Source organism: Cataglyphis hispanica, chromosome 14, assembly GCF_021464435.1.
Source record: "Cataglyphis hispanica isolate Lineage 1 chromosome 14, ULB_Chis1_1.0, whole genome shotgun sequence".
In the NCBI taxonomy this organism is placed as follows: domain Eukaryota; kingdom Metazoa; phylum Arthropoda; class Insecta; order Hymenoptera; family Formicidae; genus Cataglyphis; species Cataglyphis hispanica.
The window spans coordinates 5,101,105-5,118,164 of NC_065967.1; the positions used below are offsets into that span (position 1 = coordinate 5,101,105).

General features: G+C 29.4%; 5 protein-coding genes and 1 long non-coding RNA gene across 10 annotated transcripts in view; 1 reads left to right on the forward strand and 5 right to left on the reverse strand.

Annotated features, from left to right (window-relative positions):
• Positions 1-36: 36 nt before the first annotated feature.
• Positions 37-2,924, reverse strand: LOC126854566 (protein will die slowly). Its single transcript, XM_050601448.1, has 8 exons — positions 2,451-2,924; positions 1,846-1,942; positions 1,610-1,773; positions 1,183-1,272; positions 963-1,102; positions 597-828; positions 429-516; positions 37-301 (listed from the first exon to the last, which is right to left on the reverse strand). Exons 1-8 carry the CDS (start codon positions 2,541-2,543, stop codon positions 201-203), a joined length of 1,005 nt encoding a protein of 334 aa, XP_050457405.1. The 5' UTR covers positions 2,544-2,924; the 3' UTR covers positions 37-200.
• A 355-nt stretch (positions 2,925-3,279) lies between these two features.
• LOC126854570 (uncharacterized) lies at positions 3,280-5,228 on the reverse strand. The gene is made up of 5 exons (XR_007688122.1): positions 5,134-5,228; positions 4,301-4,370; positions 3,991-4,071; positions 3,708-3,789; positions 3,280-3,506 (listed from the first exon to the last, which is right to left on the reverse strand). It is a non-coding gene; the product is annotated as an uncharacterized LOC126854570 (long non-coding RNA).
• A 414-nt stretch (positions 5,229-5,642) lies between these two features.
• Positions 5,643-11,546, reverse strand: LOC126854558 (protein MTO1 homolog, mitochondrial). Of its 4 annotated transcripts, none has more exons than XR_007688121.1 (11): positions 11,362-11,546; positions 11,169-11,267; positions 9,403-9,656; positions 8,820-9,119; positions 8,368-8,544; positions 7,733-8,140; positions 7,287-7,459; positions 6,576-7,031; positions 6,230-6,329; positions 6,007-6,067; positions 5,643-5,787 (listed from the first exon to the last, which is right to left on the reverse strand). XR_007688121.1 is itself a non-coding variant. In XM_050601424.1 (11 exons), the coding sequence occupies exons 3-11, from the start codon at positions 9,611-9,613 to the stop codon at positions 5,686-5,688; spliced, it is 1,992 nt and encodes a 663-aa protein (XP_050457381.1). In that variant the 5' UTR covers positions 9,614-9,656; positions 11,169-11,267; positions 11,362-11,546; the 3' UTR covers positions 5,643-5,685. The 4 variants fall into 4 exon arrangements, 3 of the variants coding, with proteins under 3 accessions (XP_050457381.1, XP_050457382.1, XP_050457383.1); XM_050601424.1 differs by having other exon boundaries at positions 6,230-6,333; XM_050601425.1 differs by having other exon boundaries at positions 6,230-6,333; positions 11,347-11,546.
• On the reverse strand, positions 10,403-11,020 carry LOC126854638 (uncharacterized). Its single transcript, XM_050601571.1, has one exon. The coding sequence runs from the start codon at positions 11,018-11,020 to the stop codon at positions 10,403-10,405; it is 618 nt and encodes a 205-aa protein (XP_050457528.1).
• A 132-nt stretch (positions 11,547-11,678) lies between the features above and the next one.
• On the reverse strand, positions 11,679-15,522 carry LOC126854568 (WD repeat-containing protein 5-like). The gene is made up of 8 exons (XM_050601450.1): positions 15,432-15,522; positions 13,532-13,628; positions 13,296-13,459; positions 12,832-12,921; positions 12,583-12,722; positions 12,207-12,438; positions 12,036-12,123; positions 11,679-11,924 (listed from the first exon to the last, which is right to left on the reverse strand). The coding sequence occupies exons 1-8, from the start codon at positions 15,453-15,455 to the stop codon at positions 11,824-11,826; spliced, it is 936 nt and encodes a 311-aa protein (XP_050457407.1). The 5' UTR covers positions 15,456-15,522; the 3' UTR covers positions 11,679-11,823.
• Positions 15,523-16,595: 1,073 nt separating this feature from the next.
• The window catches only part of LOC126854565 (protein-tyrosine sulfotransferase), a 79,439-nt gene continuing 78,974 nt past the window's right edge, over positions 16,596-17,060 (forward strand). For both annotated transcript variants that reach the window (XM_050601446.1, XM_050601445.1), the window contains exon 1: positions 16,596-16,874. The gene's annotated coding sequence lies outside the window, so the exon portion shown is untranslated. The remainder of the gene's footprint in view (positions 16,875-17,060) is intronic.

Genomic DNA, 17,060 nt, shown 5'->3' on the forward strand with positions numbered 1-17,060 from the left:
TATTTTAATATCATTGAATAATAAAAAAATATACCATTTTAGTAGAAAATATTATTTACTTAACTATTTCCTAAGTATTTTTATACAATCATGAAATGAATATTATGATCTATGCTTTACAATGTAATAATCCCTGCAATCTAAAAATAAAGATTTGTACAAAAAATAAGTAACAGGTGAAATAAATGTGTAGATCGTCCTTATGTATCGCTTTTCCACAATTTAATGGTTTTGTCATTTTCAAGAGCGGCCGAAGCTATGATATTGTCCGTTGGATGACACGTTGTGCAAAGTACCACATCTGAAAGTATAGAAAAATATATGTTTTCGTGAATATATATCGTATAATATAAAAGATTCGAGAGTATTTAATTCATTTGTGCATATAGCAGTATTTTCTTATTATTCTTAAATTTACATATATTTACCTGTATGTCCTTGTAACTTCTGTACAATCTCTTTTGTCTGCAAATTCCAAATGTACACCATGTGATCTTCAGAGCCAGATACAATCCACTATATAAGAATAAATTATTGAGTAAATTATTTTGACATATTATCTTTGTATTGACATACACGAAATCTACAATACGAACCTTTCCACCTGTTACAGAAAAATTCGCGAAGATACAATATTTCTCGTTCTTGTGGCCCGTATATGTTTTTAAGCACTTTCCTTTAGCATAATCCCACAATTTCAATGTATTGTCCAATGTAGCTGCAAGGATGTATTTTCCATTTGGTGAGAATTTGACAAATGATACTGGAGGATTGTCATCATCTATCAGTGTTTTCAAACATTGCCCCGAGGCAGTATCCCAAATACGACTATATCGTGAAACATAAGCTCAATATCACATTTTTGGATACAATAAAACAATCTTCAAAAATACATGGTACACGTTTTACATAGATTTCATTTTATAGAATATTTTGATTATGAAATTTTATGTATAATTTACCATAATCCATCATAACTACTCGAGACTATGAGAGAACCATCCCTATTAAAATGAACTGCGCTTACGGGATCTGAATGTGCTGGTAAGGTTTTAAGGCATTTTCCAGTTCTAACATCCCAAATACGTACACTTTCGTCAAACTGAAAACAGGAAATCCTCTACATATTATCTTCCCTTTTATAATTATATACACATAATATATATAATATTCAATACTTACAGAACCGGAGACTATGAGATTTGATTGTGGGTTAAAATTACAACAAAAAACGTAGTTACTGTGACCTTTTAACGTTTTTAAACATTTACCCTAAAAAATAAAATTCAGAGATTAATATAATGAAGAATACACAATTATTAAAAAAAAAAAATTTTAATTTGCAGGACATAACAATAAAACTTGCAATTTTAATATCAAGTTTAATGTTATTTAACTGCTTAATGCTGATATAAATTGATTAATACTTATAATAATAAATTAAAAAGTTTTTGATAATTCATTCATGATTTATAGCTCAAAGATTATTGGGATTTTCATACTTCAAAAAAAAAAAAAAAAAAAAAAATTTAAATTCAAGTCAATATACTATTTGCATTCATTTTGCTATCAATTTCCAAAACAAAATTTAATATAATGGATTACTTACAGAACTCAATTCCCATATTTTTAAGGTTTTATCGTCAGAAGCTGATACTAGTAATCTGCTGTCACTGGACCATGCAACATCCGAAATACCAAGTTTGTGACCGGATATAGTCTTTTCAAACTTTCCATCATAAGATCCCCAGATTTTAATAAGTTTATCAGCGGCTAAAAATTAGATACTTGTTATTGTATTTCAAAGTAACATTTACAACTGGTTTTATAAAAAGCCTTATTTACCAGAACTCGCCAACCATTCTCCATTGGGACTAAATTTTACAGATGAAACTGCCTTAGTGTGACCAGCCAAAGTATACTTTAACGTGTAATTCGGTTTCTGTAAAGAAAGAAATTCAAAGATTGATATTGTCAATCCATTTGCATTATTTGCTTGCATTATTAAATTATTAATTGAATTGAAAATTAATAGAATCAAACATAACACAGATGTCAAAGTTTGATTGTATCTATTGTAGTATTTAAACAGGTATAGAAAAAAATTTACAATTGTCTTAAGATAAGAAAAAGTGAAAATTGTTGAATTATACAATATATTAAGATTATATCACAGAAGGGAAAAGAGAAGAGAAAGGGCGAGCTACAAAAAAACTTGTTCAAAAAGCTACAAAGAAAAGTGTGACAAGTTTAAAAATAAATTTATTCATAATTTAAATGTAAATTCAACATTCTGAAATTTCCCATTTCCCTTAAAGATATAAGTGATCGTTTCTTCGCATATTATTCCGACATTTAAATTTATTTAATCAAACCGGCTTACCACTTGCTTGCGTATGTTAACCTATACGTACTTGTTTGTTTCTCTCGTTTATTAAAATTCAAATTACCAATATCGCGTTGCTCTTTGTCCCGCTAGCAGCCGCAGTGGAAGAATTGTTGACGGACGTTTGATGCCCAGGCGATGGGCCGAGAGGTACCATTTTTTTTTCTAACCGTTTACCGACGAAAACTTGGAGAACAGCAACAAACAAAACATTTGTCCTGAAACTATGTTATTACCTGCAAGAAATTCTCTTACAAATCTGTACGAGAGTATGAGAAGACGAGGACCAAATAACCGAGTCTGCGCAGTTCGCTGCTGTGCAAATCCGCGTGTCTGCGAGCAGTATTGCCAAACTTGTACCGTAAAAATAAGGTTCATGTAGACCGTCTTAGGGCCAATTTTACCACATTCGGTTAAGTTAACCGACGGTTAAAATCAGCAGGGTGGCAACAGAAAATAGAGGTGAATGAAAACCAAGCATTCTTATCATTTCAGTTGCCACCCTGCCATCGGTTAACCTAACCGAAGATGGTGAAATTGACCCTTATTCCATATGTTGCAAGTGATCACACTCATATCGACTGGTGTCTAGAGTAACAAGAAAAATTGACCAATCAGAGAAAAGAAAACACAAATCAGTTACAATGACACGCAATCTGATGTCACATAGAGAATTTTAAAGTCCTGAAAATTTCTTTATCTGGCAGCCAATCGTACGCTATTATGTTTATGTGACTTTCTTGCTAGAAACATCCTATATTTTATGGATATATTGCATATAAAAAATCTGTAAATTACGCTTAGGATGAAGAATATAACGTTGTGATGCGTATCTTTTAAATCGATGATAAGTCTTAAATAATTTAATCGTGTACACGATTAGAATTATTAAATTCTTTCAAAATTCAATTTGACGTTTATTGTATATTTACAAAGGTTTACATATCACATCGTTGTCCAATCGTGGATCAAAAAATTCTTTATTTTTCAAAGGCTTTAAAATGTGTAGATTAATATGAATGAATATACATTTGCTGGAATGTGGATAAATTATCCTTTTTTTTTTTTACAAAATTAAATGTACAATCTCTTCTTCATTTTACAAGTCATCATCCTTTTCCTGTAATCACATTATTTCTTTTTCAATAAATTACATATCTCAAAAAATCTAAAACAAAATAAAAATTTATAATTAATCAGCAATGGTAGAAGAAATCACTATCTTTCAGAAACACGGACCATTAATAACATCATGATTAATAGTACAATCGGAAAATAAAATCATTTAAATAATTATTATAAAAACACCCAGAATACTAACCATTAATAACAGCACGACTAAGAATAGTTGATCGTTGATGAACAGGTCTTATTTTTTCATCTTATAAGTTGTCATTCTTTTCCTGCAATCACATTATTTCTTTTTTAATAAATTATATATATCAAAAATTGTAAAACAAAATTGGAATTAATAATTAATCAGCAATGGTAAAAGAAATCACTATCATTCAGAAACACGGACCATTAATAACATCATGATTAATAGAACAATTGGAGAATAAAAACATTTAAATAATTATTATAAAAACAACTAGAATACTGACCATTAATAACATGACTGAAAATAGTTGACCATTGATGAACACAAGTCTTGTTTCTTCATCTTATAAGTTGTCATTCTTTTCCTGCAATCACGTTATTTCTTTTTTAATAAATTATATATTTCAAAAATTGTAAAACAAAATTGGAATTTGTAATTAATCAGCAATGGTAAAAGAAATCACTATCATTCAGAAACACGGACCATTAATAACATCATGATTAATAGTACAATCAGAAAATAAAAACTTTTAAATTTAATAACATTTAAATAATTATTATAAAAACACTTAGAACACTGATCATTAATAGTACCATGACTAAGAATAGTTGATCGTTGATGAACAGGTCTGATTTCTTCATCTTCTAAGACATCACCCTTTTCCTGGAATCATATTATTTCTTTTTCAATAAACTATATATCTCAAAAATTGTAAAACAAAATGGGAATTTGTAATTAATCAGCAATGGTAAAAGAAATCACTATCATTCAGAAACACGGACCATTAATAACATCATGATTAATAGTATAATCGAAAGATAAAAAACGTTTATATAAACATTATAAAAACACTCAAAAACCACTAAAGAAACAAAGAATATATTCTATAATTTTGCAATTGTTCGATGTATTATATGAATTAATAGTTATAATTTATATATCAAGAAATGGAAATAAAATCACTATTAAATTAGTAATACAACCAATAATTTTTTATTATTTAAATAAGATTTTTGTATATATACATGTAAGGTAAAAAATAATAAGAATTATTAATGACTACTTAATGAATACATATCTATATGCTATCATCATTTTGAGAATCAAAATCGTTTTCATGTATCTATAATAAATTATTATAATTTAATTTATATAAATTGATTCTTCCCGTCACTATAAGCACTAAAGTAATAAAATGAAAGCGCATATCACAAAATAAATGATTATTTTTATATAAACTTGAATTATATTTTACGGAATACTTACAAGAAACACGTGGTCGGGCATGCGGCCATGCGACCGGAGAATTTATTTTTACGACAAGTAATCATGAATAAGCGATGAAATCAACGAAAGAGAATATCGTAAATATTCTGATACTCATTCTAATGTATGGTAAAGCGTAGAGGAATGAAAAGTTTCTTACCATCTTGCGTTTTTCCTTTTTTAAAACGCAGACGAAATTGATCAACATGCCTCCATATTGAACGGCACCGAGGAAATGGGACGAAATAAGACGCCAACGGGACTAATGGAAGTCAGTATCGACGTTAACATCGATAGTTAGCATTACCAACCATTCTCAGATACATTCAAAAATCCCCAAAGAAATCTTTGATTTCTGATTGGTCAATTAAATTTTACTTTATAGGTAGGATTTTCGAACGCATTCTCTTATTTTAACACATGCGCAAACTAAATGCATGCAAGCTGCAAGTAGTAAATTTTTGTTTAGAGAAAACGTGAAAAACTTTCGTGGACTACAGAAAATTTTTTTATTATTATTCACGTTTTTCTTTTTTAAAATATTATTAATTCTTTTTTAGATTATTTATTTTATTTGAAGTATTTATATTTATATTATGTTTATATAATACCTGTATTTAATAAATTTATACTTCTAATTAGAATACTGAGGTATATGACAGATATGTAAAAGAGTCACTATAGTTTATTTTTTATTAATTAAAATACATTACTATACTTTTGCAGCAACTTTGTTGGAGTGGTATCTAATATAATAAAGTAGCCTTATTATGGCTGAAGGTGTCACTCCTGAGATTTTATTCGCTGCAGCAATCTACAAGATAATAAATCTTATTAATATAGATAATAGGGAATTATTAAATAGATGCAGATGACTATTAAAAAAATTTGAAGTGGTTACATAGAAAGACAATTGTAAAAACAATAAATTGTAAAATAACAACAATAAATGTTATAGATATTTAAAAAAGAAAAAAACAAAGGAATTTACTCATTGAATTTACAAAAGAGGTAGTAATAGTAAAAAACTTACCGTGCTTGGAAGATATTTTGCAAGTTTCTCTCGATCTTCAATGGATAGATTTAATTTAGGACTGTAACAAAAATAATGTGAATAGTTAGCAATTTCGTCGACATATTTTTTTTTCAGACATATAAAATTTTAAAAATTGTTATTTTTATCTATTTTATTAAATAGCAATTCAATAAATATTTGGGCAATAAAATAAATATTTAAAGCACACTATATCTTATACCTATTATAATCAATATCATCAGGTATAATCATTTGCTCGTTCTTCCTGACATCTTCCACTTGATCCTGCTGATCTGCAATGACATGAGCATATTTTGCTTCTATCTGAAAATCAAATCATATTAATATTTATCCATGAAAATATATTTATTTACAATTATTTTACATTAATTAAAATTTCTAAATTTTTATTATTAATTAAATATTATTAATTAAAATTTCTAAATTATTTTACATTAATTAAAATTTCTAAAACTTTAACTTAAAAATATTATTAAAAATATTTTTTTAAAACATTTTTTTTTTTCAAAGTATATATTTATTATCACAATAATACGTTCACAAACCTCTATTCTTCTCGCCAGAGTGGGATCTCTATCCAAGTGGCCTAACAAATTCGGCATCAAGTTCACTAACTGTTCAAATGTGACTTTCTCCTCGCCCGTCACTGAAAGCATCTCAAAAGCTGATCTATTTCCAATAGTTTTAGTCTTTTTCATCTTCAATAATTGTCGCCACTTGATGCTCGATCGTATTTCGCTCTTAAGTATTTGTATAGCTTCCTGTATTTTACAAAGAGTTTCTCTCGTCTTGTTAAGCCTCTCACGGGAAACGCAGCCCACTGCGTAACCATTCTCTGTCAACCTTTGGTCGGCATTATCAGGACGTAGGCTTAATCGAAACTCCGATCTGCTGGTGAACATTCTGTATGGCTCCGTAGTACCCTCTGTCGTGAGATCGTCGATGAGAACGCCAATATAAGCCTCGGTTCGGCTTATTAGAAGCGATGGTTTCTTAAACACCTGGTTATATATATGAATAAGATTTTGTTCAGAATGTAGAATCTGTATTTAAATACATATCTACATATCAGAGCTTTGCGAGCCAATTGCGAAGTAATAAGACATGAAAATCTTTTATAGAGATAAAAAATTGTCAATTATTTCTCTTTTGCAATAAATCCAATTTTTTTTTAATTTCCAATAATTAAAAAATATGATAATTTAAGTCAAACTTTTTCCTTAAATGGGAAAGCTTTCTGATAATGTGCCAATCACCTTAGCAGCTGCATTAACACCCGCGATGATACCTTGTGCGGCAGCTTCTTCATAACCGGTGGTGCCATTTATTTGTCCAGCAAAGAACAGTCCCGAAATTTTTTTAGTCTCCAATTGAGAGGACAATTCTCTAGGATCTATGTAATCATATTCAACACCATAACCAGGTTTTGCTATAAGCATAAATGCAAATAACTTAAATAACTAAATAACTGATTGTACAAAATATATATATATATATATATATATATATATATATATATATATATATATATAGTAATAATATAAGTAATAATTATGTAAAATGATGTAAAAATTAATTAACAAAAAACGTTGAATAACAAATAGATGCTGAATGTACAAATAATGGAATGTAATGAATTCTGCATAATCTTGAAACTATTTAATATTTAAAATAAACTCAAATTTAAAAGAATTAAATATACCTAAACGAGCGTTTTCCAATCCTGGAATGCAATTAACGAGTTCTACTTGTTTCTCTTCTGGCAAAGTGCATGACAATCCACTTGGATAAATTAATGGAGAATCCAGACCTTCTGGTTCCAGCCAAATTTGATGCTTAGACGTTTGGAATCGCAGAACTTTACTCTCTATGCTCGGGCAATATCGTGGACCTGATATCTCCTCCGTGACATGTAAGTTACAATGCATATTGTCCTTTATAATCTTTGCGACACCCTCATTTGTATATGTCAGATATGTTAGTACTTGTTCCTTGGGCGGTAGCCACACATTATCATTCATAAATGAGAACGGTACCGGAAAATCATCCGGCAGAAATTTCGTACACTTGGTGAAATCAATGCTATCTTTCTCTAATCTTGGTGGTGTCCCTAATAATATGTATAATATATATGTATAATAATATGTATAATCCAAATATATCATTATAATTAAAAGAGTTGTAATGTTATGATAATTTTTATTAAAATACATATTAATGTACAAATTAATATACATACAAATGAGAGTACAAAATAAGGAATATATTATTGATTGTATGTTGCATCAATTAATAGAAGAAAAGACATTCTATATATATGGAATATAATTCTCTTACCAGTTTTCAATCTTCCTATCCGAAATCCAAGCCTATCCAGTGTGTTTGCCAAACCAATACTGGGCTCATCATTTAATCTACCTGCAGGTCTCTTCTCCAATCCGATATTTATTTGGCCTTTCAAGAAAGTTCCTGTAGTTATAACTACTGCATCACCAAATATTTTTGTTCCATCTCCTGTGAAGTAATATAATATTTAAATAATAATATTAATATAATTTTTAAATAATATTAATACTAATATTAATAATAAAAATATATACATTTTTTAATTTGTATAATACTTTTAGAGAAATAAATTGATGTATATATTAAATATACAATATTAAATAAATGCAATAAAATCGAATTATTTTAATTAAAAATTTAGTTAAAATTAAATTTTTTTTGTATAATTCTTGTATAATGTCTTTCTTTCTTTCTTTCTTTTTATTATAAAGTTTGAAACATACTGAGAATTACTCCACAGCAAGACAGAGGATTATTTGCTAAAATCAAATCTTCTACAGAAGATTCATAAATATGTAAACCAGGCATATTGAAAAGTTCTGCCTGAAGATGTTTCTTGTATAATGTTCTGTCGATTTGAGCCCTGAGACCCCATACTGCCGGTCCTTTGCATTTGTTTAGAACTTTGTAGTGAATCCCTGAAATATCACATATTCGACAACATATCCCATCTAAAGCATCCACTTCTCTCATCAAATGGCCTTTTCCGATTCCACCAAATGATGGATTGCACGACATTACCCCTGTAAATATAATCAAATTCAAATATATTGAGTGATATTATATTAAAAAATAGAAAGTCTAAAGGCAAGAAAAAGTTAACAAAAATATATATTCAGTTTATCTCAGTTATTTTAATATACAAATTTAACATGCAATTTAATATACAAAAGTTAGAAATACTTATCCCTCATAATATAATTCCAAATATAGAGAATTTAAACTACAAGCAATGTATCAATTTATTTAATATCAATTTATTAAAAAATTTAATAATTATTGCCCAATAGCTTTAAGCATACATACCTATAGTACTTTTTTTCTGAGTAACTAACAATGTCTTTGCACCCATTCTAACAGCAGCAGCAGATGCTTCAGTTCCAGCATGACCGCCACCAACTACGATCACATCAAATTTCTTTTCACTATCATTTGTAATTAGTCTTCTCAATAATTGTAATTGCTTTTGTTTGGAACATGTGTTGAACAAAGATGTGCTAATTTTGGTAGAAATCATTTTGCCTCTTGTTATTATGCTCCTCCTATTTGTATTCTAATTTCTGCAAAAATTATTAAGTGTCTTTAAATGTCAGAAAAAAAATAATGATACTAAATTTCTTTCTCTCTCTCTCATATTACACTATTTGTCTAATCCTCTTTTGCATAAAAGACTGATCAATTTTAGGTACTTTCTATGATGAAATGCTACAAGAATTATATGTTGTATGAATCTTTATATATAATATCTGAAATCTCTATCCTTTATAAAAATTGTAACATATTAAAAATATTAAAAATTTTTGTTATATATATATATATATATGTATGTATGTATGTATGTAGTGAATGACTTAAATCTCTGTATGTATATGATTTGAAATAATTTATTACAATTTTATCACATAACTTTTAGATGGAAATGATTAAATTTCCATCTTAAATTTTATAGCATTTTATTATCATCTTGGATTCTCTTTCAGAATCATACAAAAAAAGATATTCATTTAATATTTTATCATTTATGATAGAAATTACAAGTTATTCCAAATTATATAAAGTTGGATAAATCTTACTATACAATATAGTTATAAATATGTATTATTAATAAATGCTGTTTTCAGATTACAAACTTGATTTCATCATCTTATAAAAAATTTCAGTTAAATTTTCTTTTGCAAAATATATGCAACAGAGAATTAACAAAAACACATATTTATAAAAAGCACATTTATTGTATTAATTAACATTTATATTATATTATAAATAACATTTTATTGAGAAATGACAGAGGAAAATATATCGTATATCAAGAATGATGATCCGATAACAAATACTCCTGATGCTTCAAGGCCCTATATAATGAATTATATCTGATTGCATTTTGAATTTTCGATAGTATCAATCGCTCGCATAAATCTACCTTGCTCGCAAACTTGAGATTCTCGTATCCTAGATTATTGAGAAATTCCAAAACAAAGTCAAAGCAATTCATATTGATATCATCGTAGTTGATCGATTTCCATCTATCATCTTTTGACATGAATGATAGCGTTTCATCCCATCGAACGGTCCAGGCGACCGATACAACCTGGAAGGCGATGCAATCGGTCCACCTGTCGACGTCATTCGCTATCAGTCCGTCTTTATCGAATTCAACGATGCCTCCGTCCGAATCAACTATTCCGACATGCAAATCGTCACCCGTTACATTGTAATCGTCGAGAAAACTACCGCATGAAGGTCGAATGACGATGCTGGTTGGATAATGAGTGGCGTTCACGAACGGATACGGGATACGAAATGGATCTACGATGAAGTCTTGTATTCGCGATGAGCAAGCTGGACATATCATCGGAACGCGCTTGCAGAATACATTTTTTCTCGGGCAATGACGGAAGCACACGATACCCGGATTGTCATTCATATTAGAACAAAAATGTCAATTGAACTCAAGTTACTCCCGCGTCGATTTTTGTCATCTTTCCATTTTTTTTTTATACAACTTTACACGCAAGCAGTGAAATTTTTATGTATATGTGCGTGTGTATATTAAAATCTTAATCTAAACTAACCTAAATGAATTATTGTTCTATAAATAATATGAAAGCCGACGTCGTATCCCGCGATGATGTTTTCACAGGCTGAATACGTACTCCTGTACTTGCTTCATGCTATAAATCGAGATATATTTACGTTAGCCACTTTGTTTCATCGAAACAATTGTATCAATGAAAATACATATCACTTAACCTCATTTAACCTTACATTGCTCTGCTACATATTTACATGCGACTTGTGTCGTATGTCATATTTTATAACGGATTACGAGAGCGATATCAGAGTCAGATAGTCAGATACGCGCGACGACAAAGGGAGGAAAGAAGAAAGAAGAGGATTCGGAATACAATCTCCTAAGATTCTTTTCGGATAATAGATCCCTTCTCCTTCCACACTTTATCGCAAATGTTATGATCGATATGTCGGATTATATCGATATATCGATTATCGTCTGTCATTTAACTTTGGAATATAAATTAGATAAAAAAAGTATACCTAAAAAAGTATTCTAATATAAAATATTATTTACTTTACTATTTCCTGAGCATTTTCATACAATGAAATAAATATTATGACCTATACCTTACAATGTAATAATTTTCCTACAATCTAAAAATAAAGATTTGTACAAGAAATAAGTAACAGGTGAAATAAACATGTAGATCGTTCTTATGTATCACTTTTCCATAATTTAATGGTTTTGTCCCTTTTAAGAGCGGCTGAAGCTATGATATTGTCTGTTGGATGACACGCTGTGCTAAGTACCACATCTAAGTACAGAAAGATATGTTTTTGAAAATATATAAAAAATTAAAGAGTATTTAATTCATTTGTGCACATAGCAACATCTTTTTACTGTTCTTAAATTCACATATATTTACCTGTATGTCCCTGTAGCTTCTGTACAAGCTCCTTTGTTTGCAGATTCCAAATGTACACCATGTGATCTTCTGAGCCAGACACAATCCACTATATAAGAATAAAAAATTAGTGAATAAATTGTTACGACATATTGTCTCTGTATTGATATATCTGAAATCTACAATACAAACCTTTCCACCTGATACAGAAAAATTTGCAAAGATGCAATAATTCTTGTTCTTGTGGCCTCTATATGTTTTTAAGCACTTCCCTTTAGCATAATCCCACAATTTCAATGTATTGTCCATCGTAGATATCAGGATATATTTTCCATTCGGTGAGAATTTGACAAATGATACTGGAGGATTGTCATCATCTATCAGTGTTTTCAAACATTGTCCCGAGGCAGTATCCCAAATTCGACTATAATACATCGTGAAACATAAGCTGTCAATATCACATTTTTGGATACAATAAAACAATCTTCAAAAAAAGAATACATGGTACACATTTTATATATATTTCTTTTCATAGAAAATCTTGATCATGAAATTTTGTATAATTTACCATAATCCATCCATGCTACTTGAGACGATTAGAGACCCATCTCTATTAAAGTGCACTGCGGTTACGATATCTGAATGTGCTGGTAAGGTTTTAAGGCATTTTCCAGTTCTAACATCCCAAATACATATACTTGCATCATACTAAAAGCAGAAAATCCTCTACATATTATCTTCTCTTTTGTAATTTTGTATGTTATAAAATATATATATATATATATATATATATATATATATATATATCGATACTTACAGAACCAGAGACTACAAGATTGGACGCTGGATTAAAATTACAACAAAAAACGTAGTTAGTGTGACCCCATAACGTTTTTAAACATGTACCCTAAAAAATAAGATTCAGAGATTAATATAATGAAAAATATATAATTATTAAAAAAAAAATTTAATTTGCTGGATTACTAATAAATTATTATTATTAATAATACCAAGGATTATTAATAATACCAAGTTTAATGTTATTTGGCTGCTTAATGCTGATGTAAACTGATTAATATTTATAATAATAAATTAAAAAGTTTTTGATAATTTATTCATGACTTATAGTTCAAAGATTATTGGAATTTTCATCTTCAAAAAAAAAAAAAAAAAATAAATAAATAAATAAAAATTGATTTTAAATTTAAATCAATATACTATTTGTATCCATTTTGCTATCAATTTCCATTAAAACAAAATTTAATATAATGGATTACTTACAGAACTCAATTCCCATATTTTTAAGGTTTTATCATCAGAAGCTGATACTAGTAATCTGCTATTGCTGGACCATGCAACATCTGAAATACCAAGTCTGTGACCATATATATCCTTTTCAAATTTTCCATCATAAGATCTCCAGATTTTAATAAGTTTATCAGCGGCTAAAAAGATTAGATACTTGTTATTGTATTTCAAAACAACATTCAACTGGTTTTATAAAAATCCTTATTTACCAGAACTTGCCAACCAGTCTCCATTGGGACTGAATTTTACAGATGAAACTGCCTTAGTGTGACCAGCTAAAGTATACTTTAATGTATAATTTGATTTCTGTAAAGAAAAAAAAACCAAAATACAGATACTGCTCATCTATTCGCAATATTTACTTGTGCTATAAAATAATTATTAATTTAATACAAATACAGATGTTAAAGTTTGATTGTAAGTCTATTGTATTATTCGAACATATATAGAAAAAAATTTGCGGTAATTATTCAATTTAGTAGCCTCACCTAAAATATCGATAAACATATGCTCATTCGAGGTATTTTTGCACAAAACGAAAGAATATAGCAGAAAAAAGTGTTGCTCTTCCTCGCAAAGCGAGATATTGGGGCTGTTCTCCATCATAATGGAAAGAGAAAGATAAGCTCTGAATTAGTGCAGCCAGTTCAGCTATAAAGAACAGACCCATTAATAGTTAAAGTTGTTGACGACTACTTCTTCTTCTTTCTTTTTATTTGGCCACTTCTGATCTAGAGTGTGATCAGAACATTCAGATCAACAATTGGTTAAAAGTTGACAACTATTTTGATTAGAAAACTTATTATATCAACAAAATGCTGTAACATACACATGTTCAATTGTTGTATAGATGAGAAAATGTATGTGTCATGGATGTAGAAAGTATCTGGATGGTACCTGGGATTGACGACAAAAGGGAAAGAGGAATAAAACTTCTAGTGAAGAATATGAACAACCAAGATTGGCAGAATCAATAATTATACAGATTTCAATCTATTGTAACATCTAGCAATTAGAATCACATAAAATATTGAGCAACAAAGATGGCTATATCGAGATTTTAATTCCTCAGTTTATATGCTGTACCAAAAAATGTACTTGTACTCTTTGTCCAGATATTTCCTAAATCCATATCAGACTACATTTTTATTGAAGATTTTTATTGAAGATTGAAATTGAAGAATATATTCACATTCTTATAAAAAAATTATATATATCTCTCTGTTTGTTAATTTGTAAAGCTGTCTTCCAGACAGCTTTTGGAAGAACATTACGCTCACAGTAGAGTTGTTTAGTTTGAACCATTAAATTTAATATATATTTGTTATGGTTTATTTCTTTTCAATTAAAAGATAAAAAGGGATGATCATTTTTGATGGGACACCCTGTATATATTAAAAATTGTAAAACAAAATTGAAATTTGTAATTAATCAGCAATAGCTAAGAAATTATTATCATTCAGAAACATGGATCATTAATAACATCGTGATTAATAATAAAATCAAAGAGAATAAAAACATATATATAATTATTATAAAAACACTCAAAAATCATTAAAGAAACGAAGAATATATTCTATAATATATTTGTAATTGTTCAATATATTATATGAATTGAGTTATAACTTAATATATTAGAAAAATCCTTTTAAATCAACAACACAAACTAATAACTTTTTATCATTTAAACAAGACTTTTGTACATATATGCGAGATAAAAATTAATAAGAATTATTAATAATTACACATATATGCTATCTATCATCATTTTGAGAATCAACATTTTCCTGTATTTATAATAAATTAATATAATTTGATTTACGTAAATTGATTCTTCCCGTCATTCTGAGAATCAAAATAATAAAATAATGAACACATCACAAAATAAATTATATTTTTATACAAGCTTGAAATATATTTTACGGAATGTTTACAATGAGAAATGCGTGGCTGAAACAATCAGCAACGCGATCGAAGAATCAATTTTCGCGGCAAGTGAATAATCACGAATAAGCGCGACGAAATCAACGGAAGAGAAAATCGCAAATATTCTGATACTCTTTCTAAGATACGATAAGAAAGAATGTAGAAGAATGAAAAGTTTCTTACTGTTATTATTTTACGATTTTCCATTTTGAAACACTCAAACAAAAAATTGACATGTATCCACGTTGAGCGACACCGTAATAATAATAGGATGAAATAGGACATAAACTAACAAAAGTTATAGCATCGACGTCAACATCGATAGTTGGCATTCTAAAGGCCGTATTACACTGTGTTGGTTCGATTGTGATTGGTGTTTCGGTAGACAGTTGCGGATTAATTGACCAATCGGCAAGCTGCTTTGTTCTGATTAGTCAACTATCTTTTTTTCTATCTTCATTTACAACTATCTCCATAATCTCAGTCGCAACCGAGTCCGCAACCTTAGTGTAATGCGAAACCTTAAAAAATATCCTATTTAAAGAAATCTTTGGTTCTGATTGATCAATTTAATTTTACTCTACAGGTGAGATTTTTGAATGCATGCCCCGTATATGTACATTGATATACATATGCATAAGTGTAAACGCATAAAAGCTGCAAATTCTTGTTGAGACAAAAAGTGAAAAACTTTATTTTGTGGACTGCAAAAAATATTTCGATTATTATTCACGTTTTTCTTATCCAAGATATATATAATTTTCTTTTTTCTCGATTATTTACTTGAATTTACTTTTATTATGTTTATATATTAATATCTCCTAATTTAATAAATTTATACTTCTAATTAGAATACTGAGAGATGTCTGATGGATGTGCATATAAATGAATCATTATAGTTTATTTTTTTATTAATTATAATACATTACTATACTTTTGCGACAACTTTGTTGGAGTGATATTTAAATAATAAAGTAACTTTATTATGGCTGAAGATGTCACTCTTGAGATTTTTTTATTCGCTGTAGCAATAACGTGTAAGATAATAAATCTTATTAATATATAATTATTAAACAGATTCAAATAATTAATAAAAAAAATTTAAGTGGCTAATATCGGAAATAACGAACGATTCTAGTATATACGATCAATTTAATCAGAATTTGATCGAAATATCGTATTTCAGTGTCGTGTTTAAAATGGAAAATATTGCAAGCGCGCGCGTATGCAATACAGCGCCATCCGTCGGCGGCAGACGGTACTGTTCGTGTTACCGTGCGGCGTCGCAGGGCGGCGCGTGAATCCCCCTCCCCTCTCCGCCTTATGCCGGCGTGGACGACCAGTCAGTCAGTCGCAGCTGACCGATGGGAACGCTTGGAGCGGTGTCTTCCGCGCTTGGTCTCTCAGTTCTCGCGCTCTGCATGTCCGCTCGTGCGTATCTCACGGTGCTTCATCGCGTTCGTGTCGCGTCGCGTGTGAATTGAAGAAAGATACGAGAGGACGTGGAATCCGGGGATCGGCGCATCTTCATCGTTGATTGCGAAAGAGTGAAAGGCCGCGCGGGACGAACGAAGACGACTTCGACGACGGGTCACGGGTGGAATTGCCACGGTCAACGCAACACCGGTGAGTAGCGATCATTGTTTTTATTTGCAACCGAAGAGATTTAGCGATTATTTTAAGAGAGAAATATCGAGTATTTGACTATCGAACTTTTCCAGACAAGTCCCACGTTTATTCCGTAATAGAATTGTTTTATTTATACGCGCTCGCGGAATAACACGAATTGTGACATACGATCGTTGTTTTTTC

Excerpts from the sequence above, each read along its gene's own strand:
- LOC126854566 (XM_050601448.1), bottom strand. The coding sequence starts at position 2,543 with ATGGTACCTCTCGGCCCATCGCCTGGGCATCAAACGTCCGTCAACAAT. Across the intron at positions 1,273-1,609 it reads AAATATGGGAATTGAGTTCT|GGTAAATGTTTAAAAACGTT; the intron begins GTAAGTAATCCA and ends TTTATTTTTTAG. Across the intron at positions 829-962 it reads AGTAGTTATGATGGATTATG|TCGTATTTGGGATACTGCCT; the intron begins GTAAATTATACA and ends TTCACGATATAG.
- LOC126854558 (XM_050601424.1), bottom strand. The coding sequence starts at position 9,613 with ATGATTTCTACCAAAATTAGCACATCTTTGTTCAACACATGTTCCAAA. Across the intron at positions 9,120-9,402 it reads TCAGAAAAAAAGTACTATAG|GGGTAATGTCGTGCAATCCA; the intron begins GTATGTATGCTT and ends TTATATTTACAG. Across the intron at positions 5,788-6,006 it reads CAAAATATCTTCCAAGCACG|ATTGCTGCAGCGAATAAAAT; the intron begins GTAAGTTTTTTA and ends ATTATCTTGTAG.
- LOC126854638 (XM_050601571.1), bottom strand. The coding sequence starts at position 11,020 with ATGAATGACAATCCGGGTATCGTGTGCTTCCGTCATTGCCCGAGAAAA.
- LOC126854568 (XM_050601450.1), bottom strand. The coding sequence starts at position 15,455 with ATGGAAAATCGTAAAATAATAACA. Across the intron at positions 12,723-12,831 it reads ATCTTGTAGTCTCTGGTTCT|TATGATGCAAGTATATGTAT; the intron begins GTAAGTATCGAT and ends TTCTGCTTTTAG. Across the intron at positions 11,925-12,035 it reads GAAGCTACAGGGACATACAG|ATGTGGTACTTAGCACAGCG; the intron begins GTAAATATATGT and ends TTCTGTACTTAG.